At 37.7% G+C, this 27,733-nt stretch overlaps 1 protein-coding gene across 1 annotated transcript; it reads left to right on the top strand.

Moving 5' to 3' along the window:
* The first annotated feature begins 1,574 nt into the window (after positions 1 to 1,574).
* On the top strand, positions 1,575 to 25,860 carry LOC134658195 (DGAT1/2-independent enzyme synthesizing storage lipids). Its single transcript, XM_063513804.1, has 7 exons — positions 1,575 to 1,856; positions 17,665 to 17,803; positions 20,523 to 20,617; positions 20,904 to 21,068; positions 21,247 to 21,440; positions 23,154 to 23,357; positions 25,672 to 25,860. The coding sequence occupies exons 1-7, from the start codon at positions 1,715 to 1,717 to the stop codon at positions 25,858 to 25,860; spliced, it is 1,128 nt and encodes a 375-aa protein (XP_063369874.1). The 5' UTR covers positions 1,575 to 1,714.
* Positions 25,861 to 27,733: the final 1,873 nt, after the last annotated feature.

A 27,733-nucleotide genomic window follows, 5' to 3' on the forward strand; every position in this document is an offset into this window, starting at 1 on the left:
CATGTTTTTTACGTACGTATATAAGTATTTATATATACCTATATATCGTCGTCTAGTACCCACAACATAAGCCTTATTGAGCTTACTGTGGAACTAGGTCTATCTGTGTAAAATTGCCCTATAATACAAGACTGCAATATTGTAAGAGTGGCTACTCGTATTAGCCTGAACAGCACCTAAATTACATTTCAATATCTGCAACCGACTATTATATACCGAGCTATATCTAGACTGTGCGCCTTCCACGGAAAATTAAACCCGAAATTTCGTTATGTGCCCTCTCTCTATTCCATAGCTCTTCCATATTTGTGCGATAGAGGCAGATAACGAAATTTTGACTTTCGTTTCGCGGTAGGCCCTGTGATCCAGGTATTTTTGTTTTGTTTTGTTTTCCAACTCTTTATAGTTAATGAATGAATGAATTTACAGAATAGCTCGTACATTTATTTTAGGCGTTTCTTAATTTTTATGTATATTGCGTAAATTAAAAAAAAATACATAATAATAATCATTTTCAAACCATCGTAGGTGTATCACGATTATCACGAATTCATTAATGAAAACCGCATTCCATTTGTTTTCTCCATTTGAGAGCTACGATGTCACAGACGGACACACAGACATGTTGGACTTTGTTTTATACGATGTAGTGATAGTGATTCAGTTTAGTTTATAAATATCGTTTATATGTTTATTAAATACGAGCCATTTCAGGATTTTAACACACTCGTATTATAAATACCTAATGAAAAAATATAATAAAACCTATAAACCACCAAAAATATTTTGCTATACAGGGTGGCGCATTCAGATCGGTCAGTATGGGAAAATCTGAAACTATAAGACATACGACGATCTCTTCTTAGGAACCATGTCATCGATTTTAGTAACAAGAAAAACTGCATTCATACATTTAAAAAAAATGTGTACTCAGCTCGGGAATCGAACCCGGACGTTTTGAAAAAAAAAATCTAAAATTATTTCTATTTAGATATCGATTGTGTAGGTCTTAAGCAGTAAATGTTACTATGAAACATGATGTCTGAAATGAATAAAATGCATTGTTTTTATATCCTTTAATTTATTTTAGTATGTTTTCGAAATGGCCACCATTTTTTTCAATACATTTTACATAAAAAAAATTTAAATGTATGAATGCAGTTTTTCTTGTTACTAAAATCGATGACATGGTTCCTAAGAAGAGATCGTCGTATGTCTTATAGTTTCAGATTTTCCCATACTGACCGATCTAAACGCGCCACCCTGTATAGGTTTAACTATAAATACCTACCTAACTACCGTACCTACTTGACTAAAACATTTTGTTGATAAAGATACATTTATATAATTTTATAAGTGCTAGAGGTAGACCTACGTTGCACAGCGTTAGCATTATCTATGACTAAAATCTAATTTGAACATACGACAGAAACAAAACTATGTACTTATGTCAGTAGTCCCTTAGTTTGAAAGCGTTAAGATAGGTAAGCAAACTTCACATGTAATTTTAGAATGATAATAATTCCCTTGGTCAGCAAGACGGGCGTCTTGTCATAATCATTGTAGACTGAACCTTGGCGACAACCATACGTTTCAAACGTACCGTGACTTTAGTGACTTGTATGCATTTTGGCTGTATCTACTCCGGTCGCCGGGTTATCAGTGCATTCGGTCAGTGTTATTAAAAAAATAAAAGGTTTTTTATTAGTGAGCAATGGTGGACAGTCAGTGCGGAGCGCGGCAAGTGAAAACTTACATCATGAGTGACTTATTAAAAAAGTTCGATTTGGACGCGACAAATGATTTTGTGAAAATAGCTATAGCTATAGCCGGCTTTTATATGGGAATATTTTATTGTGAGTATTATTTTAAATATCTTATGGTGTAAGTTTTGTGAGATAACGTGACAGGCATAGCCTAGTGTGGGGGCCACTGGACATTATGTATTATTAATAAGGTTTTTCTTTTAATAAATATTATTCTTATTCTTATTCTTATAATTTTTCATTGAGATTTATATCACAATTAAGACAGAAAGATAAGAGTTAAATAAGGTATCTGATTCGTTTTTTTTTATAAGTTAGGTACATGTACCTAAACGAATGTTACTACCTAATCTTAATTCAAATTTTATTCTGAACGTTGGTTTGGCCACAAGGGCTATTTCACAAATAAAGCGAAAACTCAATTTACTTTATATTGATGAATTATTTGGTAACTAATAGATTTTAAATGAATAGTAATTTAATATTACCCAAGATTACAAACGGAGCGGTTTCCCAAAACCACAGCAACCGACACGTTTCAAATTCCGTGCTATTTATTTGCAAAACCACAACGCCGGTCAACGGACTTGTACTAAACACAATTCGGACATTTGGAATGCGAACGCAGCCAAATGCTCCAAAAATATAGGGCGGGAAAATATAATATCATAAACTTTTTCGTTTCCTTCTTTCTTAAGGCGTAGAAATTAGGTTCACAACCATTTTTTCCTGTATTTTGAAACCTAATGCCCAAAATAAATAAAAAAGTTGGAAGAATATCATCGACTTTTCTTTTCCGCCTAGAGTCAGAGAAATGAAATCATATAGCCAATTTTTCTTCTTCTATTAATTCGCTAAATTGTACAATTTTATTTACAATAAGAAAATTATAAATAATGTATTTAATTTCGATGTTATTTTAGTTTAATATCCTACTCTATTTAGCGCCACTTGCACCATTTCACTATCCCGGGGCTAAACGGTTAAACCTGGAGTTACCATGGTTATGCCACTAGGTTAACGGTTTAACCGCTTAACCCCGGGTTATTGGGATGGTGCAAGTGGGCCTTAGTAACACAGAAAATCTTAACAAGACCCATATATCATGTACGTATTTTTTGATAATAGTAATAAATATTTATATTTCTATGTTTTCCGGATGTGATTAAACAATCGTCATATTAATATATTTTGATACGTATAATTCCAAATGTGTGTTACTAGTGCAAGACACAGGCTGAGTCAGTAGCATGTCGAGAACACGTGAATCGATTATTATTAAAAAGTTATTAGTGACAGTCACAGTGTTGATAAAGTATGCGATCAACGGAAGATTCGAGTTGACGCACAAATAACTAAAGGTTATGTAATTATTTGTGCCATATCAGCTGTAAAGCGGATTGCAGCGAAAGCGAATGACATTTTGGGTTCGCTTAGGGCCACTTGTACCATCCCACTAACCTAAGTTAACCGGTTAAACCTGGAGTTACCATGGTTACCAGTACAATTTGACACTAGGTTAACGGTTTAACTGCTTAACCCCAGATTAGTGGGATGCATTCGTTTATGCATCACTATATAGTATAAAACAAAGTCGCTTCCCGCTGTCTGTCTGTCCCTATGTATGCTTAGATCTTTAAAACTACGTAACGGATTTTGATGCGGTTTTTGAAGTGAAAACTTCTTTAGCGGCGCTGGGCACTTTCTGAGGTGGGGAAAAAATGATAAACTCGAGACAGCGTAAGGCGATCACGTGACTGTAAGGGGCGTAAGGCGATCACGTGACCGTAAGCCCCGTAAGGTGGCCACTCATAATTTGAATGGCATTTAAATCAATAAAGAAAAACTCAATGTTATTTGACATTTATGTTGCGGACTCCTTTTGCAGACTCTTTACCTATGTTCAAATAATTTGACGTTGTCATGGCAGTATGTAAATAAATATGTCAATGAAAAAGTGTGATCTTATTTGAGAATGATAATAATATATAATAAATAAATAGAATACCTCCGCTAAACATATGTATCGTGTTACCGGGCATCGGTAACATAGTGAGGTGAGCTTTCACTTCTATCGGCACTCCCGGAGTGCAACCGTTGTTGCTTGTTTTAATAAGTAGATAGAGTGATTCAAGAGGAAGGTTTATGTATAATTTGTTAACCCATGTGAAGGCGGGGCGGGTCGCTAGTGGAGAAGTATAGTAAGAATAGAGTGCTCACTCCATACATCAGTTTTAGTACCAAAATGTCTATTAATTTTCGTAGTCAACATCTAGCTGCTAGCATCGAGTAGCGCCAGTAGCGGAATTATCAGTAATTATATCAAGCGAAAAGAAAACTCTCTTACTGCTTGTAGTTACCAAAACTCGCCACAAACATTATAGGTACTTATCATTGCGTAAGATTAAAAAATATATTTACCTATTTCGAAAATTGGTCGAATGTTTAATTTCTTCAATAAGAAACAGATAGAAAAGTATCGGAGTTCAATCGGTGACCGATAGTATGCGACCGATAAACGTAAAGGGTCAAGCGCGAGTCGGGCATTACGTTAGGGTTCTTGTGTTGACGAGTGCGTGATTTTATTTTTCTGCTGAAGGGTTATAAAGTTGTTGCTATTTTTTAGGGTTCCGTACCTAAAGGGCAAAAACGGGACCCTATTACTAAGACTCCACTGTCCGTCTGTCTGTCCGTCTGTCACCAGGCTGTATCTCATGAACCGTGATAGCTAGATAGTTGACATTTTCACAGACGATGTATTTCTGTTGCCGCTATAACAACAAATAGGTACTAAAAACAGAATAAAATAAATATTTAAGTGGGGAATTGGGGATCAAATACAACAAACGTGATTTTTTTTGCCGTTTTTATAGATAATGGTACGGAACCCTTCGTGCGCGAGTCTTTCTCGCACTAAGTCATGCGATCCAATAAAATTTTTAGTCGTGTACTTTACAACCAACTTTTATTAATTGGAAACATCAATTCTGGTTTAAAAATGCATTTTACAGTACATATGGGGCACCAGTGCGTAAAATAGCACTTTTCGTGCGTATGTCGAAACTTTAAAGTGCCATATGTACTGTAAAACGTTGTTCGATACACGTGCGAATAGGTAATTCGCAACTCGTGTCGCGAATTCGACACATTCGAAATTCGAATTTATCGCCACTCGTTTCGAATTTCCTCTTTTTCGCACTTGTATCGAAAATATCTATTGCAAGTTTAATGGATGAAATACATCGTGTATAACACGGGCCACGTAGAAATTTAAAACAGAAATCTATTATGTAATGTTCATTGGCCATTTTGGTCATATCGCTATCCGTAAGGCCTGATTTAGACGGCGCGCGAACTCGCATGCGATTTTAGTTACATTGCGGAATGTTGGTTACGTCCATTTCAACCGACCGATCAAAACCCGCAATGTAATGAATTATGAAACTCGCATGCGAGTTCTCGCGTCGTCTAAATGAGCCCTAAGACTTCTGCAGACCTTGCAACAAACGGTATGCAATTTTAGTTCATTGCTGACAAAGTAGGAGCAGCAAATTCAATAGATCGATCAGATGCCGCAATGTATCGCAAATCGCATGCGATATTCAGTGTCGTTTGGAGGGGCCATCAATGCCATCATAGCACTATATGCGTGCGACGTTTTACTCTACAAAATATATACATATAGGTACCTAGTAGTGCCTTGCCTCCATTTTGCAACCCTATTAGCTGTATTTAGCGACACTTGCACATCCACTCATTCCCGATACATTTAAACTAGTCCACTATAATTTGACCTCGGTATAAGTTGCAACTATACCTATTGACAGCTCACGCTCATACTGGTTTTCGAGACAAACTGGGTTATGGATAAGAATCATAGCGCAGGTGTCTAGCCTCTTAACATCTGCTTGGAAAATGCTAGGCTAAAATACGCCCTATCGCATATGAGATACAGACGAAATTGTATTAACAGATGAATATACGATTATGATCGAACGGTTATATGCATTTCGTATCATCATCAGACCTGTCACCTTGGCTAGACCGCCGGACAGTAGCCTTTTTTAGAAGGGCTAGGGGGTTATTAAATAGTTCAGGGCAAAGCAAGTTCAGGGCAAACAGTAAAAGTGTACACTTTGTATGGAATTTATTTATTTAAACTTTATTACACAATATATATACAACAATGTACAAAGGGTTCTTCTTTATGTATACATATATCTTAACTACAGTTTTTATTTATTTATTTTATTTAATCTTTATTGCACAAACGAAAATACAAACGTACAATAGGTGGACTTAGTGCTACAAGGCATTCTTTACCTAGTCAACCTTCGGGCAAAGCAGATAATTTGTAGGCGGTGTAACATGCGAATTTTCCTTAAGTTCTCTGTTTGAGGACTTTGAGGTTACCTGTCAGCTAACTGTAGTTAACGGAACTCTAAAACTATTATATCGTGTCATTATCGTTACATACCCTTGAACTCTGTAAAAACATTGAATGTCACACACTTTGCTGTTATCTGCGAAAAAAAATAGGAGAAAAATAGTGTCATACTTTGGTAAATCGTATTTTGCCTAGGTAGAGTACTTGGTAGTTTAAATTACCAAATTCCAAAGCGTTTGGCATAGATATACGCATATAACCACAAAATCAGAGCCTCCCTCTGTAACCATAAAAAGGGTTTAGAAGGAAAATACTTTCGTATGGAGAGATACGAAAGTACAGTCGCCTCTATGAACATAAATACATAATACCCCAACACAGACAATACATATACATGCGACAAATTTCAGTCATAAATTTAACTTTTGAGTCATAGGTTTACTTTCTTAGGTAAGTATTTAGAGTGTACTAGTGTAGGGTATTTTACTATAGAAATTGAAAACCGTATATAGTACCTATATAAATTAACTCACAGAGTTAAAATATAACACTAGCTGAATTCATTTCAGTGCCTCAAAAAAAAAGAGATTAGAGTAATTGTTTATTGAATCTCTTATCTCTGACAACAGTGACAAGTTGAAGGACACTTTTATCGGCAGTCAATGGTCAAGTGTGAAAACAGCACTCTGATTTCATTCATACATTCAGCAGCAATAGTTGCTAAGCGGGCGAGGTGTTCAAAATGGTCTTGACGCGACTTTATTTTTAAGACAATAAGAGCGCGTCAAGGTAATTTGAACACCTCGCCCGCTTAGCAACTTCTGCTGCTGACTGTACATTAGGTACCATTTCTCACTTGATGATCTCATCGGAAGACCAGCGCTGGAAGCCACCAGCAACATGCTGAGTTATGTAGGTATTGTCTCGTTTGTTTGTGCTTACGAATAAATTCTATTCATTGAATAACTCGTACACTTTTTATTTATTTTTGGCCTTATGCATATACCTTTACACAAAACGAGAAAAAAACCGCTACGAGCATGTAGCTTGGGCACATAAAATGATTCCCCACATTCATACGATAAAACACAAAACTTCTCAAATTGTTTATCCGGTTTTTTGTGAAACAACCTCTTCATTCAAAAGTCGGTCGAAAATGTTACCGGTCTAACAAAATAAGCGATTAAGCAAAATAATTTACCAACATCGGCGATAGATCAATAATAGTGCAATTATATTTTCAAAATTCCTCTGAAATCGTTTTATTACTAAGTTTTTTGATGAAATTAATAGTGAGATTGCTTAAAATTAGATATCTTCGATTTTCGAAGCGAATATATTCAAATCACAGGATGTAATGAGAATAAATTGGCAGTTCCACAGTGGTTCCAGCCGAGTGGTTCACAACACACCCATTTTTCGAGATAGACGGACCATTGTAATTCTGACCTTGGGCTCAAGAATAAGTAACACTTGTATAGATATTTCCTATTTCTTTGCTCTTGAGTGTACTCGTAGTACAGAAGAGTCTCTCACATAATGATTAGGTATACTTCAACATACCTAAGTGACTAGGGCTCATTTAGACGACACGCGAACTCGTATACGATTTTAGTTCGTTACATTGCGGACCATTGAGGTTACAACAATTCAGCCGACCGATCAAATGACGCAATGTAATGAAACTCGCATGCGAGTTCTCGCACCGTCTAAATGAGATCTAGTTTTCCCTCGGTGGACTCTTTAATGAACAATTTTCAGCAAGCAAGTACTTAATGTTTGTTACTTAACGACTGTTAAAACTTCTAAAGTTTGTTCAGCCAATGAGAAAATCGATTTTGGTAAATAAGTGGTTAAACATTATTTATCATTTAGTCATCTACCAATTCACAAACGACAAACATTTTCTATGAAATCATAGTGGTCCATTAGGTAGCTAGAAGTTAAAATTATCTACATTTCAACGCTTTCTATACACTGTTTTAGTTTTTCGTCTTTAAATAACCTAGATGGTTAGGATTTTGCTAATTTAAAACGCCCTAGGCTCTAGCACTATACATGGGATCTATGATTTGCTTAACACTAGTTTAACTTGCGGTAAGTGCGAGTAGTTTCAATGCAATTCGTTGTGTCAAGTTTTGCCATCTTGTGACCTAGGTCGAAATTAATAACTTGATTTTGACACTTGACGGCAAGAGAAGGTGTATTCCCATTCCGCAGAGTATTGGCGTAGACACTAGTTATTACGAAAGCGACTGAGCGAAAGAAATATGAACTGACGTCTCAAAATTGGCAAAAACTGCACTATAGTTCAAACAGTGTGTAGCCAGCTTAAATGGTATAGAAAATTACAGGCTTAGTGTAATTGCAGACAGTTCGCTTGGCGTCTTTGACCTTGACTTTATCATCACCTGCCGATGTGTTTCACCTTTTCTTCACACGCCACAGTTAGCTCACGCTCGAAGTCTTATTCTCGTGTCTTGCCATTTCATTAGTATTATGAGACTTTATGCAACTGCAAACTGCTCGGAATAAACGTTAGCATTTGTCGGCGTAAATCGTAAAAAAATTACAATAGTTACCAATGTTCTTTTTGGTTTTCTCCGACTTTTTCTTCAAATATTTGTATATATTTTGCCTTAAAACTACGAAATTCAAATAACAGGCACCCCTGAACCAAGATAATAAATAATTAAACAAAATTAGGTAAGTATCTACTGAATAGAGGCTCGTTGATGTCTTCAGTTCTATCCATTCCATTGTTTTAGTCCTCTTGAGAGACGCGATTAGTCAAATCATCACTACATAGTATAAAACAAAGACTCTTCCCGCTGTCTCTCTGTCCTTATGTATGCCTAGATCTTTAAAAGTATTTACGCAACGGATTTTGATGCGGTTTTTTTAATAGATAGAGTGTTTCCAGAGGAAGGTTTATGTATAATTTCTTAACCCGTGCGAACCCGGGCGGGTCGCTGGTTAATTATAGTTCACTAAAGTGTTCGTAATAAAGTCATTATAGTTAAATCATTACATTCGTCATTTAGAAAAGTATGCAATTATAGTTTGTTTACGAAGTTTTATTACTTATTCCTTTAGAATAAACCCCTAAGCACACAAAATGTTAATTTCTTCGCTCCGCTGCGATCATTACGTGAACCGGAGCAATTTTTCAAATTCATAATAATCGGGCTTCTTGAAAAACATGTCTGGACTCCACATATTCCAATCATTATACTACACCATTGTCCATTTTATTTGTGACCTCCAGATCCGTTAGAATAAAGGGAAATTGGAGGTCAAAATTTATTGGTTTTGCTGTTTGGTTGTTTGGTGCGACTTTCGATCTTTTTGCGGGCAATTTGCTGTGGTACAGTCAGCAGCAATAGTACGGAACCCTAAAAAGTAAATTTAAATATTTCTGAATATTAATTCATTCTACTTAATAACTAACTTTATTAGTATCGTGTAAATATGACTTACTTTATGACTGACGGTTAATGTGGAGGTGTGTTTAAACGTGTTCAAAATAACGACAATAATCTTAGTTACATAATCACGAAGAAACGAGTAAATCACGACGGATTCATTGAAAAATCGTGATCATGATCTTGAATGACAGTTAAGTAGGTACTTTTACCACTTGTGTCTTATGAAAGCAAAATAAAGAACTTAATTGAATAAATAAATACTCGTAGGTAAATAAGGAAAATTATATTTAAAGAAAAACGAGTATTTAAAACTAGTGGCTCTGTGAGTTGTAGTCCTCGCTCCATGGCATTGCCATTTTGAAAAATTCTAAAATCGAAATTGAAAAAAAATATGTTTAAGTAATTTCCAACCTGCTCACCAAACTTCTCGAGAAACGGAGACCTTCGCTTTCGCTTGGCAAATAAAAAAATAAAAAAAACTTAAAGGTCGATTTAGCGATAATACCGCCAATACCTCTACTTGGGATGACGAAGGAATATCTATTTTGAGACAAAATATACATATTATATTCTTTCTCTGCTCATCGCTATTATTCCTTCTTAATATGTAATACAAAGTAATGATACCTAATAATAGGTGTCAACCCTATTCCGGTTTAACGACAAAAACAAAATTATAACAAGATGGATCACTCGTGCAATTTGCACGCTTGCTCTTTTTGCGCGCATGCGCGTGCAGACGTTAGGGTAGGGTTGCTAATCGGCATTCTTTTACCTTATTTCTCAAAGCTCTAATTCACAGTGAGACCCTTCGCGTGATATGCAACGGGAGCATGTTTCGTGCCGTTTTTTTTAGATATTTCTAAATATCATTAGTTTTATATTATGACAGCAGTTGGCCTGATAGACCAACGCTCGTATGTCAGTACAATTTTATTTCGTTGACACCTTTGTAAAAACTTTATGGCGATATTTTCATGATATGATTTCAAATAATTTAGTGATACTTTTTAGGGTTCCGTAGCCAAATGGCAAAAAACGGAACCCTTATAGATTCGTCATGTCTGTCTGTCTGTCTGTCTGTCCGTCTGTCCGTGTATGTCACAGTCACTTTTCTCCGAAACTATAAGAACTATACTGTTGAAACTTGGTAAGTAGATGTATTCTGTGAACCGCATTAAGATTTTCACACAAAAATAGAAAAAAAAACAATAAATTTTTGGGGTTCCCTATACTTAGAACTGAAACTCAAAAATTTTTTTTCATCAAACCTATACGTGTGGGGTATCTATGGATAGGTCTTCAAAAATGATATTGAGGTTTCTAATATCATTTTTTTCTAAACTGAATAGTTTGCGCGAGAGACACTTCCAAAGTGGTAAAATGTGTCCCCCCCCCTGTAACTTCTAAAATAACAGAATGATAAAACTAAAAAAAATATATGATGTACATTACCGTGTAAACTTCCACCGAAAATTGGTTTGAACGAGATCTAGTAAGTAGTTTTTTTTTAATACGTCATAAATCGCCTAAATACGGAACCCTTCATGGGCGAGTCCGACTTGCACTTGGCCGCTTTTTTATTTTATGGACTATGTCACAAACGAACCGTGCTGACAAATCCGAGAAATACTGATTAAGTGTATTTGAGTTATTTTGCTAATTATGTATAAATTTTCCATAAATACTGGATGATTTTGGGGTCGTGATTCTGAATGTCAATACTAAACAAATTTCCCCATGTGACTAACCCCAAAATCGGAAAAATCTATTGTAGAAACAGATAAACGTATGGGGTATGTAATTATCACGATTTTTATGGGTCCCTTCTTAATACATCAATAATCCCCAATTTTTCAAGACGTGAAAAACGCACACGCTGTTTTACCGCGACAGGTTTAACTGCAAATGGGCCATCTTCTTATGGCCATGCCCATGTCAACATAGTGTAGCCTATATTTAGTGACGGACTACATTAAGGCAACCTTCAGCGGGTGCTTGACGGACTTTAGCCACAATACATTTATAGGCATGAGATACCGTTATTTTCCACTTTTATACACCGTGTTTTTATTGAATTCCGTTAACTTCGGGGTATGGTTAAGTACGTTTAAAATAACTAAATGGCCTAGTTAATTTTAAAAAATTTTTTTTTTTTTGCTTTTTTTACAAAATAAAATTAAGTTTAAAAAGTAATTAAATGTAGCATATAGCGTTGTTGTAACACGGGCATTACATTTAACTCAACCAAACAATTGAAATCTGTGACATATCAATGTCATTTCGAACATCGATTGACCGAGATTCTACTTAAGTTTAGTAGCAATTGTATGAACTCATTCTAAACACTAATCAATATATAAACCGGCCCTAAGGCAAGTGTACACGCTTGTAGAGGCCTTATAGGAAAAAAATAAATTATTAATTATCTCCGAAATGGAGTTAATTAGAATATCGGTGTCTTTGAGAAAGTTACTTGATTTAAGCTCAGGAATGCACCCTTGAAATTAACGGAAATAAAAAAAAACACGGTGTATTTTATAACACACTCTCGCGTCTTGTACACATATTTAATTACACAAACGGGTCTACCGCGATATAGCTGTAGTTCACCTTCTTTTGCCAGTAAAACAGTGCACGCGCATTTGGTTATTTTTTGTCACGTAAAATATACATATTGATAAAAAAATACTTTAGTTTCTAGGGTTCCGTAGTCGACTAGGAACCCTTATAAGTGTCGCCATCTCCATCTCTCTGTTCGTCTGCGCATTTGCTCCTGTCTGGCAGATTTGGCATGGATAGGTAGGTTTATAAATTAATCGGGTCTCTATTGTTTCCCAAATAGTTTTAAGCCATAATGCGTTGTTTGCCCGAATTTTCGTTAGTCATAATTCATTTGGTTCAGAAACGCGTCACTTTTCAGGATTGCCATAAAACAAACCTAACCTATCTTTAGGATAACCTAACGAAAATCCTGAAATGTTAACGGTTTTAGTTTTATGACTAATGATAATATGACAAACAATACATTATGACTTTAAACTATATGGGAAACAACGGGACCCCAAATTGATCATGTCGACAAAGTGATAAAATAAATAGTTCTTTAGGTAATAAAAAAATATTTTAGGGTACTTCCCCTACACGTACAATCGCCATCAGACTTATCGGAGCGGCCAAGGTGCTCACAAATATCTGAGCACGCCTCTATTGTCAAGTCGTTAGAGTGCTTGTTCAGATATTGTGAACACCTTGGCCGCTCCAATATATCTGACGGTGACTGTACCTAAACTACAGTTTTGTCGCTTCATTTCTATATGTTATGGGGTGTCGTTGGATAGTCTTTCAAAAGGAATGCGGGTCTTCATTATACGGAAGAGCCATTTTTTGATAAAGTAAGTAATTTCGGAAATAATCGCTCCCATCGCTGTCGCTATCTGATTGGCATTTTTTTTTGTATACTGAGATAAGTACCTAGTTTTTATGATTTCGTTTTTCTCTGATGAAATATCATTGATCTTGATGGTCACTAATGAAATATCATTATTTAAATGCGTAGGTACAATAATTAAGAGAACTATAACAATAGGTCAGAAATGACTTGTAACGTCTAGACGTATTTAAACGTCGTATCATAAGTCATATTCATATCACTCATTTATTACTAATTAATCGATTTATTTACAATTATAATGGCTTGTTACATCGTGCGGTTAAATTGTTAATGATTATATCTCAGTAGAAAATTATGTAACGGATTTTCATGCGGTTTTCACCTATCAATAGATAGAGTGATTCTTGAGAAAGGTTTGCTGTATAATTTGTTAAGGTTTACCCGTGCGAAGCCGGGGCGGGTCGCTAGTATAGGTATATACAGGGTGTTTCCTGTAACAGGAGCAATAAATTAAACTATAGGCTGTACTCCTCAAACTGACCAACATTTGTTCAGCAACTTTTGAAAATAACTCATGTTTTGATTTTTATTACACCTTAAAGTTTATTCTAAGACGCAATGTATTGCAGATTTTGTTATGTTTAAAGCGTGACAAGCAACGTCAAACACACTGATGTCAGCGTACATTGAAGGCAATATTTATTTTGTATGAAAAAGAGGAAGTCTAAAGGATTCATAATTTTTAAAAGTTGCTGAACAAATGTTGGTCAGTTTGAGGAGTACAGCCTTTAGTTTAATTTATTGCTCCTGTTACAGGAAGCACCCTGTATATGTATGGGTACACTATACATAGATCATTAGTTAAGTAGATTTCATCACATCGCTAATTATAGAGCTAAAATCATGCAATCATGCACTATCTCCAACAGGATGTTGTGATCGGAAGCATCCTTTGTATCGTACTTATACAGGGTGCTAGTAGGCGTAGGGGGCAATAGCCGATATTACTCGCAGAGGTTTTCAAATGTTTTATTTAAACTGCTATGAGGTAACTTGAACTTCGAAAGTGAGCTAATTTTGACTGATTGCTAATCACTACTTTTAAAATTATAAAACAAAATCCCCCGCCGCTTCTGTCTGTTTGTAGGTATGTTCGCGATAAACTCAAAAACAACTGAACGGATTTTCATGCGGTTTTCACCTATGGATAGAGTAATTCTTTGTTTCTGGAAGGTTTAGGTGTATAATTTGTTAAGGTACTGTGTAACCCGTGAGAAGTCGGGGCGGGTCGCTTGTATATTATAATCCGACGAATCGTGTACTGGACTTTTCAAGATGGTTTAATTAATCTAAAAATTATGGTGCCCTATTTCATACATAAGAACCACATGTTTTTTTCTCGGCGTGTTTTTGTCGTATTTTATAACGGTGCGTAACTATTGTATAAATGGTACTTAGGTCGAATATAGATAATAAGTACAGACGCCAGATTCAAATACCCATAATTTGGATTGCTAATATTGCTATTATTGCTAGATATTGTTGGGGAGATAGGTGATAGTAATAAGTTTGATTTTGGGTCTTGCAATTTATTGTAGGTATGATACAAATGTTCTACAATTTATTGAAAACTGAAGTGTGTTTAGGAAAATACTTAATAAAATTCAATATGCATGTGTGCGTGGTTCATGCACACCTATAAGATGTATTAAACGGCTGTAACAAATGGAAATCACCAAAGGTCAGAGCGGCCTAAATTGTGCGTACACGCACTTGTCCCATTTTTGTACATCCGGCATCTTATCTTCCGTCTATTGCCCGTCTGCTACACATAAACAGTGATGCACCGTGACCCCACACACACATCACACACAGTAAACACACGTACACACATCACACACAAACACATGACACTCATCACGCGGGTGATGCGTTCAAGGCGCCTTTTAAAAAAATATAATAATTAGACAATTAAACGATAATTTGTTTATATTTTATTTTTAGATAACGGTTAATTTAATGAGAGGCAAATAGTCGATTGCAACTATGTTTTAAGAAAATTACCTTCGAATAAAGAAGCATTAAACTATGAAGTAAATATAACTTAAGAACTCATTTTTAGGGTTCCGTAGCCAAAGGGCAAAAACGGGAACCTATGACTAAGAGTCATCTGTCCGTTTGTCCGTCCGTCTGTCTCTCATGAACCGTGATAGCTGAAATTGACAGTTGCTATTTTCACAGATGATGTTGCCGCCATAACAACAAGTACTAAAAAGTACGGAACCCCCGGTGGGCGAGTCTGACTCGCACTTGTCCGGTTTTTTATTATGTAGTACTTCAGGCAATTCAAAGATTTACCGCCCTGTCATTAGAACCTAGTGTCACAAAACCTAGTGTGTAGTGGAACAAAACTCAAATTCATATATTTTCATGACACTTTCGTTCGAAAAAGGTCTTATTTCATACAGGTGTATTGAAGGACAATAGTTATTTGTACAACAAGTGATCAAAGTTTGATATTTCTTCGAGTGCTTATTTTGAGTCCCGTGCAAGCGAAAGATTCTATAATAGATTCACGAGCGTAGCGAGTGAATCTAATTTAGAATCTTGAGCGTAGTAAGGGACTCAAAAGCGCACGAGATGTAAATAACTTTGATCTCGTGTAGTACACAACATTTTTCACCTCAGCACAGTGAGAACATACCTATTAGACAACTTGAAAAATGTAATCCTTGTTCATCACTTAATACCTGCACTCATGTTTTCTTAAGATATACAAACAATTAAGTTTAATTACCGCAATGGAACACAAAAACAAAACGTAATAATAAATTCCATTAAAATAATATAGAAATAACAAACATTAACTGACACTTCAAACTTTTTTTTGTAAAAAAAATCTTTGTAAGATACGGTCCGAATTGCGGATACGTACTATTTGTCAACTATGGTAGAAATTCTTAAAAGTAAAATAATTAATTTTGCGTGATGATCTGCGTATTTTTTGAGTTCGTTATTTTAATTGTACAATAAAATACCTAAAATATAGTATTTTATCAGTTTTTATCAAATCTTAAACTTTATTTTTATTTATTAATTATTAAGAATTCATACTCGTACGTGGTTTGGAACGATGCGGTCTGAAGTTTTTCGGGGGTCTATTATAAACCGTGAATATACTGTTGAATGTCGTTTTAACTTTTTTTTGTCTGTTTCTTTTTGCTAACAGTGTGAAAGGGACAGAGATAATAGAACCCAAGTATTTCGAAGTTTTATTAGACCCCGTATGTTGAAATGACATTTGACTATAAAGGTCACTTGAATGTCATTTTGTCTCACTCAGTGAGCAAAATCGCATTTTGCTCACTGTTTTTAAGAATCAAAGTACCCTTGTTCGAGCTGCTGAGGTGAAAAGGCCTAAATTGTTCCCGCAGGAGTTACGGATTGTGAAAACAAAAAACAACGGGTTGCACTCCGGGAGTGCCGGCAGAAGTGAAAACTCAATGACATTGTAACAGTTTTTCGATCAGGTCACGTGTCCGTCTTACGAATTTTCAATCTGTCGAATCTGTCGGTCACGTGACCTGTCACGAGTTTAACATTTTTTCCCATCTCAAAAAGTGCAAAAGTGCACAGCGCCGCTAAAGAAGTTTTCACTTCAAAAAGCTAAAACTCCCTAAGGGAGTTATAGCTTTTTTATTAGGTATGTCACTAATTCATAAGAACCAAGTAGGTTATAAGTAAAATACTTATTAAAAGACAAGGTAGGTATATGAGTGTATGTGAAAATATATACATTTTTAACACAAATTTCAAACGTAGCTGAATGCCAGATGGGTCTGTGCCAAAGCATATACCTAATACTCACTGTCTGTGCCTTCGATGCCTGTCAAAAATTTACAAAATGGCGGACGAATGTTTGACATGTCAAATAGCTTCTGTGTATTAACACCCTCGTTTGCAAAATGTGTCTTACCCCCCCTCGTCTGTCGCCCCATATTTACCGGTTTACCCTCGATCTGAACGAAGAGATGAGTGCACTCCACGTGCTCACCTTGCTAGGTTCGAGATAAGAGTTTCGTAATACGATAGCCTGCGACCCGGCTATCTCCATGTCGCTACGTTACGAAATAGCGATTCGTATTTTATAGAACATGGGAGAAATCACCAAGTCGATCAGTAGAAGCGATTGATAAGGATTTGAATTTTTGAAATCTGAGAGCCTAAGTTGTAACCCTGAGTGGACGCTCGAGTTGGGCGTGCAGCGGGGCGGGGCGTGCGGCGTGCATGTTAAACAAATGCAAGCGTATAGGAGCGGCCTTAGTGCACGCTGCTCACATCTGCACGCCCCGCCGACGCTCCGCTTCGAGCGTCCACTCAGGCCTTACACCAAACGTGGTTCGTTTCGTTCATTCGTTCGTGGATGTTTGACGTGTTGCATCCCTGTCACGCTTACGTACGAATAAACTAGTGCGACAGGCAACTGTTTGTCTATGTGGGGCCCGTTTCTCAAAAGCTTGTAACTTGTAATACAAGTGGAAGTCCCTTTCTAACAACAGCTGTCAAAAAGTGACATCCGCTTGTATTACAATTTACAAGCTTTTGAGAAACGGTCCCGTGGTATAGAAAAATAAGGTCCATATTTCTGTCAATGTGGAATAACATAACTTACCAAGCTTTTTTTTTCAGTGGAATACGTGGACACAGAATACAGCTTGTGGCTGACATGGTTCCTCATGCCGGTGGTGGTGACGTTCCTCCTGCCAGCCGTCATCATAGTACTCATATACGTCAGCGCCATTATATTCCATCTATACAGACTCTACCGGTACGTCTATCTCTATACTATGTATATTATTCCTCTGTAAGGCCTGAGTGGACGCTCGAGTTGGGCGTGCAGCGGGGCGGGGCGTGCGGCGTGCATGTTAAACAAATGCAAGCGTATAGGAGCGGCCTTAGTGCACGCTGCTCACATCACGCGTGAGCCCGACGCCACGCTGCACGCCCCGCCGAACGCTCTGCTTCGAGCGTCCACTCAGGTCTTACACTAACAAACGCATATGAGGAGTTTCAAAAGGGTTTATTTTTTCTGGGAATCTATTTCTAAATTGGACCTTAAGTTTTCTTGAGCAAGGTTCTCTCTAGAAGTACCGCTAAGAAAAAAATAAACCCTTTTGAAAAGACACTCCTCATATATAAGCGCAATTATATGGACGAACGAAGTTTAGGTATTAAAGGTTTGTACAGTCGCCATCAGATATATCGGAGCAGCAGAGGGACTCAAAAACATCCGAACACGCACTCTAACGCCTTGAGTTGTGTTCAGATATTTATGAGCACCTTGACCGCTTCGATATATCTGATGACGACTGTATTAAGCGTCACAACTGCAAACATTTGGAAAGACGCTGAAAAAGATAACTATCTACAAATACGCCGACTCTTTGCCGCGATATAGCATCGTTACAGCCGCGATACAGTATCGATACAGTCGCAATATAGTCTGTCTGCCGCGGCACCTCCTCCCTGCACTCTTCCTATACTTACCCGATTTTGCGCGAAACAGCCGTGCGATAGCAGCAATGCTAATCAATACAGTCCCGAATGCATGGATGTATAAGCGATGCTGAATTAAAACAGATCGACTGCATCGCGACAGTCGCGCGTTTGTATCGCTACTGGCCCCGTAGACAACATGCCAATCGCTAACACTCCGTAGCGAACGAAACGCATCTGTCACTGTCACACTAATATGGAAGACTGATAGAGAGACACAGTGATTCGATGGCGAAGCGATAGCGATTGTCACCTTGGCTAGGCCGCCTGCATCGCGCGTTGCAAATGCGACAGGGGCCACATGCCGCGATGCAAAAAGCCGCCGTGTGCGACCTCCCTAAAATCGTTATACTTTTAGTTTAATTTTAGTAAATTTAAACATGCAAACGTTTAATTACTTATTTAATAAAGTTAAAATTTAAACATCAACAAACAACAAAAAGGACAAAACAATTAAAAAAGTCACTGAATCAACCATCGATTATTTCCAAATCAATTATTAATTCAGTAGGTATCTGTAAATAAATTAAATAGGTACCAAACAAACGTGATAACAGCCTTTACAAAGTAACCGCCTTAATCTTAATTTTACCTCAGATACGTAAAATCATGATGCGTGACATAAACAAAAACATAATTAAAATAATCTTCAACAAAAAATAACACCTTTACAAAAAACATTTATGACCACAGTGCACCGTAATTAAGATTACTTAGCTCAAACACGGATAAAAATACAGTGTTTCATTTCTCTTAAAGGAGTTCTGTTCATTATTTTATGGTGTTCTTCATTAATAATTCCCACTACGAAATGATGCTTCAAAAATGGGCTAAAACATTTGCGAGTTCCTCCTGCCTTGAACGTAACGAATCAGAAAATAAATAATTAAATAAATATTATAGGACATTATTACACAAATTGACCAAGCCCCACGGTAAGCTCAAGAAAGCTTGTGTTGTGGGTACTCAGACAACGACATATGTAATATACAAATACATAAATACATAGAAAACAACCATGACTCAGGAACAAATATCTGTGCTCATCACACAAATAAATGCCCTTACCGGGATTCGAACCCAGGACCGCGGCTAATTAAAATGTCTTCCAGAATTCGGGATACGTGCCAAACAAGCCGTTAACAAGATATAAACTTTAATTTAAAATATGAACACATACATACATGACCAGAGCATGACTTGTCAACACGTCTAGAGTGACTTCCTAAAGGTAGCTTCAGATAAAAATAATTGGCTTAATCACCCAATTCCGTGCTAACCTAAGTCTCCTTCGCGTCCATACATACATACTACCTTTTAAAACTTACTTTACTATAACGCCAGGGTTGTTGCTATATGAACTCTACCGCATTGTGTTAAGATTCATTATCGCTAGGCCGGGCCACAGGTTTGACTTTGGACGTCTGGCGATAGAAAGGTTCGTGTCAAATTCATTATGGAAATTGGAGTAACTACCCAAAGGTGACAGATATGGCGATATGTCGGTGATTTACTTAGTTTAATAAACGTGATCGAGAGAAATGACTTGGTTTTCATTTGGATTATATATTAGGTAAAAAGCTCCTGAAAAGTAGGTAACCACATGAGGTTATAAATAATGCACTTTTGCGTAAAGTTTTAAGGTGCAGTAAGCTCAGAGAACGGAGTTTATGAAAAGTCGATCGTAGCGCTTTATTAGGGTTCCGTACCTCAAAAGGATAAAATGGAACTCTTATATAGGATCACTCGTGCGTCTTTATCTCCAAAACTACAACGACTAACATTTTGAAAAAAAAATACACAAAATAGTTCTTTACTCTAGATGACAGGAAAACCTATTAGAAATGTGCAGCCAAGCGTGAGTCGGACTTAATTGACGGAACCCTTGGAACGCGAGTCTGTCTCGCACTAGATCACAATACGATTGTTAAAAATTTTACAAACATGCCTTAGGATTGTCCCCTGAAATTGACAACTCTATTTATTATCAGGTTGCGGGTGGTGGATGGTGTCCAGAACGACTGGCGGCAGGCGGCTAGTCTCGCGGTCTGCGCGCTATGGGACGCCCACGGGTGGCTCTGGCATGGTAAGTAATAGGCATTATATTATATTATCTAGACACGCGGCAGCTTGTCAAGCCAAGTTCAAAAGAAGAGAACTGGCGACGCAGCGGCCGTGTTACATACCTATATTACCAACTACCTGAGGTGACCTGAGATAAAACGGTACGCCTACAGTTCCTAAAGATGACTAAAAACATAAGTTAAAATTCTTCAGGTTCCTCCGGAACACGCTACAAATAATTGTACGTTAAAACACAAACTCAATCATTTTCTCGTATTTAAATTACAATTTATTTTCAAAATGTCCAGGTTACGACATCCAAGGCATCGAGAACATCCCGAACGGGCCGTTCCTGGTGATCTACTACCACGGCGCGCTGCCCATCGACATGTACTACTTCACCGCACGCATGCTGCTGTTCAAGAGGTTGCACATACACACAGTAGCTGATCGATTCATGTTCAAGATACCCGGTGAGTAGAAAAGAGAAGTTCGCTTGGGAAAGGTGCCCCTCGATGCGGGGGTTCGTCGCTCTTTGTACAGGCTTATGTCTTCTGGATTCAATGTACGCCCTTGACGGAAATATATCATTTTGATCCCTTGTAACACAAACTACTATTTTGATCTTCATTAACTCAATTTCTTTTCTAGGCTGGAAAACGCTCCTGGAAGGGCTCTGCGTGATCCCGGGCACGGTGGGCGAGTGCGTGGCGGTCCTGCAGAAGGGGAACCCTCTGGCCATCTCGCCCGGGGGGGTCTACGAGGCGCAGTTCGGGGACCACACTTATAAACTATACTGGAAGAATAGACTCGGCTTCGCGCGTGTCGCTATACAGGCTAAAGTGGTTAGTATCCTAGCAAACTACTGTATTCTGTCATAGAGAAAAAAATAGATAGACTGCTCACTCCATACATCAGTTCTGGTACCAAAAAGACTATTATTTTCATAGTCGACATCTAGCATCGAGTAGCGGAACTATCAGTACTGCTACTTGACAATAGATTTTACACCGACCGGTAAGTCTAACGCTCAACAACATAAGACTTTCCGGTCGGTGCGACATCTATTGTCAAGTAGCAGTACTGATAATTCTGCTACTCGATGCTAGATGTCGATTATGAAATCCCTTTCTTTTTGGTATCAAAACTGATGTATGGAGTGAGCACTCTTGTCTTACTATATTTCTCTATGATTCTGTTGAGCTTCCCCTATCCTCCTAAGGCCCACTTGCTCCATCCCACTAACCCGGGATTTAGCGGTTAAACCGTTAACCCCCTGTCAAATTGTACTGGTAACCGTGGTAACTCCAGGTTTATTCAGTTAACCCCGGGTAGTGGAATGGTGCAAGAAGTGCTAAGTCCCACAGTTAATTTGGAACCTTCTTTTATCCCATTATAGTTCAAAATTCGAATTTGATTTTGTTTTAAAAGGACAAACATTCCCGTACCCAAAACCCCGCGGTATGATGATATATGTGACATTATCTATGAAAAGGGACTTTATTGTCGATGGCGCTTACGCCATTATTAACGATGCTCCGATATAAATACAATGCCGCGCGACGCTGTGCGGCGTAAGCGCCATCGACAATAAGGTCCCTTTTCATAGATAATGCCCCATATGATGATTAAATGTGACCCCGGCAATCCACAAAAAGAAATTTCTCAGACACCTATCACCTATACCTGTCACGACCGGTACTAGAACATGCATTTAAGTTTTTTATTTATATTAGCTATTGCGGCTATTGCCACAATAATTGACCGCAGCGTAGCGAAGGTCTACGTTTTGACTCGGGCATTTTGCTTTTGTATGTCCGGATGTTCTCTACAGGTCGCAATTCTTAACAGATTTTCGTGAAATTTTGTGACCGAATTCTATGACGAAATAAAAACTTTTTGTCGATCCGGTTTTTGGAAATTTTTAAAAATGGCGGAGTCGTGATAGCTCCCACCTAAACAAATAGTCGTATCGGTATCATAAGAGTTTTTTCTATTTGAGACATATTTACATAGTAAATGGCAAAAAATGCAGAAAAATTGTATTGCTGGTTTAGGCGGTATTTAGATATTTAGTTTGTACTCGAGAATGAGTAGCCGAATTTCGTCAGCTTAGCTAAGAACTATCATGGCGCATTTTGTAAACAATCGCTTTTTTTGTTTGCACACAGAAAGTCTGGGTTCGATCCCCAGTAAGACATAGCTTTTTGTATTTTTTTTTCACTTAAACTTCGTATTTTTTTTTAATAAATTATAATCTTTGTATTGTTGATTGATCAAACCGCTGTGTGGCGCTGTCATCGTGCACGGTCCCAATAAGCTATGCTCGCGAGGTCTACAGCTCACAGAGCCACTAGTGACTAATGTGGTTGGCAACTGTCAAAGGTTTGCATATATGGCGTCATCATAGCTTGCCCCTTTTCTATGAGATTTAGCTTCAAGGACTGGCATCCAGGGCATTAAAAAACAAAAATTTGACACAATTCTAAGATGGCGCCGTCTGCTAAATACTTCGACCGGCCAACCCCATTACTTAAGTCCCTTTTTTTAATTTTCAGCCAATAATCCCGATGGTGACCCGCAACGTCCGCGAGGCGTTCCGCACGGTCGGGTGGCTGCGCGGCGCGTGCCGTCGCGTGTACGCGGCTACACGCGTCCCGCTCGCACCCGTGTACGGGGGGTTCCCTGTGAAGTTGGTCACGCACTTGGGGAAGGCGATCGAGTACGACCCCAGTCTAACGCCAGAGCAGTTGGCTAAGAAGGTGAGACACGTATAACGTCTACACGCGTCCCTCTCGCACCCGTGTATGGGGGGTTCCCTGTGAAGTTGGTCACGCACTTGGGGAAGCCGATGGGAGCTTAATAAGGCTTGTGGCTACTCAACTAGACTAGGATATATTATTATACAATATATAGTTATATATAATTACTTACATATACATAGAAAACGAAGCATAGAAGCTGGTGGCCTAGCGGTAAGAGCGTGCGACTTGCAGTCCGGAGATCGCGGGTTCGAACCCCGGCTCGTACCAATGAGTTTTTCGGAACTTATGTACGAAATATCATTTGATATTTACCAGTCGCTTTTCGGTGAAGGAAAACATCGTGAGGAAACCGGACTAATCCCAATACGGGCCTAGTTTACCCTCTGGGTTGGAAGGTCAGATGGCAGTCGCTTTCGTAAAAACTAGTGCCTACGTCAATTCTTGGGATTAGTTGCCAAGCAGACCCCAGGCTACCATGAGCCGTGGCAAAATGCCGGGACAACGCGAGGTAGCATGCAGCAGGCAAATCACTTATTAACACTACATATAGTTTTCATTACTTAATAACCTAAATTTCTAAATATTCAAGAATAAATCCATACAAGTGGTAACGTTTTAAGAGCCAACAGGAGCTAAGATTTAAATATTTTAGGTAAATATACCCGTCTCGCTAACGGAAGCGGCTCCTAAAACTAGTGCGATAAGGACAAGGCGAAAAATCCTGCGTAAAAATCGCAAAAATCGAGGTTTCGTACTCGAATGTTTCCTCCTCCAAAACTTAACCAATCGTGACCAAATTTGGAAATCTAAATGATTATGACATTATCTGTGTCGGACCGTTTTGCTTTTTTGACTAATTGATATCAGTTTTGAATAGCACGCCTCTCATTGCAGCATAGTCAATTAGGCCATTTTGGCCATTTTTGAAGGGCTCTAGCGCCTTAAAAAGCAAAAATATCAAAAAAAGCAAAACGGTCCGACACAGATATTGACAATATTAATCTGTGTTAAAAAAAATCGTTGCTCTAGCTTCAAAACCCACGGAGGAAACAGTCGAGTACGTTTGTATGGAGAAATGACCACTCCTGTTGGCTCTTAATTACTGTTACATTACGGTAACATGCTCAAAGAAATCGTCACATTTAACCTTTTAACCGCCAGGAATTTTTGATTGAGCGTGCTCGTGTCGCCACCGACAGTAATAGGGATGATGACACATGTTGAATTCTATAACAAAATCTAGTAAAATAGATAGCAAACGAGCAATTTATCACAATAATGTGGATATTACAACAGGCTTTGTCCTAGTTCAGGAAACAGAGGCTCAATCCAAAATGAAACTGATACAAACCTAATACTTATAAGTTTTTTTTTTGTTTTGTTTCCTTTTTTTTGTAATTGTATAAGGCTGTAATACTTACTGTATTAGGTTTCAAGTAAAAAAATAAATAAATAAAGATTATTAAAATAAAATATTGAAAAATTACAAAATTACAGGACCTAAAAGTTTCAAAATTTAAGTTTTTTTTTTAACTTCCAAACGATAAAAGATAAAAGTAAGGGTACCATTCGATTCCTTACATTTCATCCAAAAAAATATTGTATAGCAACTATATAGATAAACGCAATATTTCACCGACAAAAACGCAATTTTCTTGTTTTGTCCATACTACAAGATGGGCGATGACGTCACGGCCTCTGTCCGTTTTGTATAGGGCGTTTCGCGAGTGAAGTGCGACTGTCGGCCTTTGACTACAATTTCTGACTTTTGTGTTACTTTAATGCAATGGGTCCCATATAGACATTGGATCCTAAAAACAAACTCGATCGTTTGATACCATAAAAAAAATTAGTCATGTAGCCTATTGTACCACGCAGAGTAAGGTTGGCATAGTTACGGGAGTTATAAATGTGCTGTAAAAACCAAATCAGATCTTTGTCTTATTTATCAGACTGGCGAAATGAGCTGGATATGTAATGTCTTATATGGGTGAATCAACTTTTTCTTGTCACTCGTTGCCATGGTTACGTTCTCCTGGGTCGCTCTTTAAAACCTGATTATTAAGCATTTAAATCCTTTCCATTGAGGGTCGTCTACCAAGCGTGTCAGAAGAAGGTGATGGTGTACAATGTCTTCTAACAAACTATGCTATTATTGTCTCTTGGCTGACCGGACAGAATAACAACAAGAAATAGTTGATCCACCCATATATCAGACTCTGGCGGTTAAAGGGTTAATCGTCTACCTTACAACTTAAAAATAACTCAAGTACAAAAGGCTGTTAAGATTAATACATAATTCCTGTTCCAGGTATCAAAAGCAATAGAGGATCTAGTGGAAGAGCATCAGACCGTGCCAGGTAACATCCTGCGAGCCCTCACCGAGAGGATCATAGATCTCCCCAAGAAGAGACCGCAGCCAACCGCCAACGGCAAGTGCCCCCAGGGCGCTACGGAAGGCGCCAGTTCTACTGACGACGCCAAAACTAAAGTGTCATAAAATTGGTGGTTACTTATGGTTATGTTTAGTAGAGCCATAGGGAAAAGAATACATAGATTGCTCACTCCATACGTCAGTTTTGGTACCAAAAAGACTAATTTCAGTGTCTACATCATCGAGTAGCGGAACTATCAGTACTGTTACTAGACAATAGATGTAGCACCGACCGGAAAGTTTTATGTTGTTGAGATAAGACTTTCCGGTCGGTGCTACATCTATTGTCAAGTAGCAGTACTGATAGTTCCGCTACTCGATGCTAGATGTAGACACTGAAATTAATAGTCTTTTTGTTACCAAAACTGACGTATGGAGTGAGCACTCTTGTCTTACTATATTTCTCTATGGTAGAGCACACTGGGTTAACCCCTCAAATATCAGCAAAAAAACCTTGAAGGTTTTTAAAAATGAGTTCGAAATTCGTAAAACGAGGGGTTCTTATTAGGGTTGTCTTTAAAAGTAACGTACGTTAATATTTAATTTAATTACCCCGCGTTCGCATTTACCCCAATGCACTATATACCCTGTTTTCATAGTACTGTAAAACCAACTATGGTCCAAAATTTGTCATTTGAAAAATGTTACATCCAATACAAAAAGAAGAGACATATCCTATTATTTTGATGGAGTTATTTACTTAAATTACTATGTTAAATTAAATATTCCAATAGATTCGTGTCTCAGAATACGCGTGTGCTCTTAAATAAGTGTACCTATATGGGACATTATCTATGAAAAGGGACCTTATTGTCGCTGGCGCTTACGCCGCACAGCGTCGCGCGCCATTATATTTATATCGGAGCATCGTTAATAATGGCGTAAGCGCCATTGACAATAAGGTCCCTTTTCATAGATAACGTCACATATTTTGTAGATATACGTAAGACATACTAGCCGTAAGATCGATTTTTATTTTTTATCGGTTTTTTTTCGTTAGATTTCTATAAAATTGGTTTGAAGAGGTTGCGCCGTTTACACACGAAATCACAACTTGTTTGAAATAAATAAATATATGTATGTTCGTAACTCAGAGGAAGATAGGACATAGGGTGGACTTACAGTATATTGTACAAAATAAGGAACTCCTATCCCCCCCCCATTTTATCCAAATCTAACGAAAATATTAAAAATCGGCACATAGATGAAATGTTTTTCGTCAGAATGTATAAATAAGGTTTGTGTGTGGTGCGTGTATATTTTTGAGTTTTTTTTTGAAGTGAAAACTTCTTTAGCGGCGCTGCGCACTTTTTGTGATGGGGAAAAAATGTTAAACTCGCGACAGGTCACGTGACCGTAAGATTCGTAAGACGTAAGACGGACACGTGACCTGATCGAAAAACTGCTACAATGACATTGAGTTTTCACTTCTGCCAGCACTCCCGGAGTGCGACCCGTTGTTTTTTTTTTTGCTTTTTGTACGAGATGCTTAGAATGAAAGGAATGACTGTATGTATTCAGGTAGATTTGCCTAAGTTTAGACTAATACATGTACGTGTAAATGAGTCTTATATTATTCTTAGTTGTATTTACTCCTAAAAGGCTCCCGGTCCTAGCTACGGTACAAACAGCAACCAAGGCTCGGAACCGGTTTTTTCTTCATACAAAAAATACCGGTATTATTACGTTATTTTTCGTTCTTTGGTCTATTATTTCATTTTTAATGGGACATTCTGATAATACGAAGTTGTTACATATATACATGATTCAAATGTAAAGAGCGTAAAATAATTAAACATTTTGGGCTATTTCGGGTTTTACAAAAAAACGGTTCCGAGCCCTGACAGCAACGCTCTGAACTGTCCATCAGTGGACCTTATGCCCTTTGTAATAAGATCTACTAACTGTCAGTTAACAGTGTGGGCTATGGTACCCACTT

Source organism: Cydia amplana, chromosome 21 (genome assembly GCF_948474715.1).
Source record: "Cydia amplana chromosome 21, ilCydAmpl1.1, whole genome shotgun sequence".
Lineage (NCBI taxonomy): Eukaryota > Metazoa > Arthropoda > Insecta > Lepidoptera > Tortricidae > Cydia > Cydia amplana.

Bases quoted from the DNA above. Each gene is read 5' to 3' on its own strand.
- LOC134658195 (XM_063513804.1), top strand. From the start codon at position 1,715: ATGGTGGACAGTCAGTGCGGAGCGCGGCAAGTGAAAACTTACATCATG. The intron at 20,618-20,903 runs GTAAGTAATAGG...CAAAATGTCCAG, and splicing joins CCACGGGTGGCTCTGGCATG to GTTACGACATCCAAGGCATC. The intron at 23,358-25,671 runs GTGAGACACGTA...TTCCTGTTCCAG, and splicing joins CAGAGCAGTTGGCTAAGAAG to GTATCAAAAGCAATAGAGGA.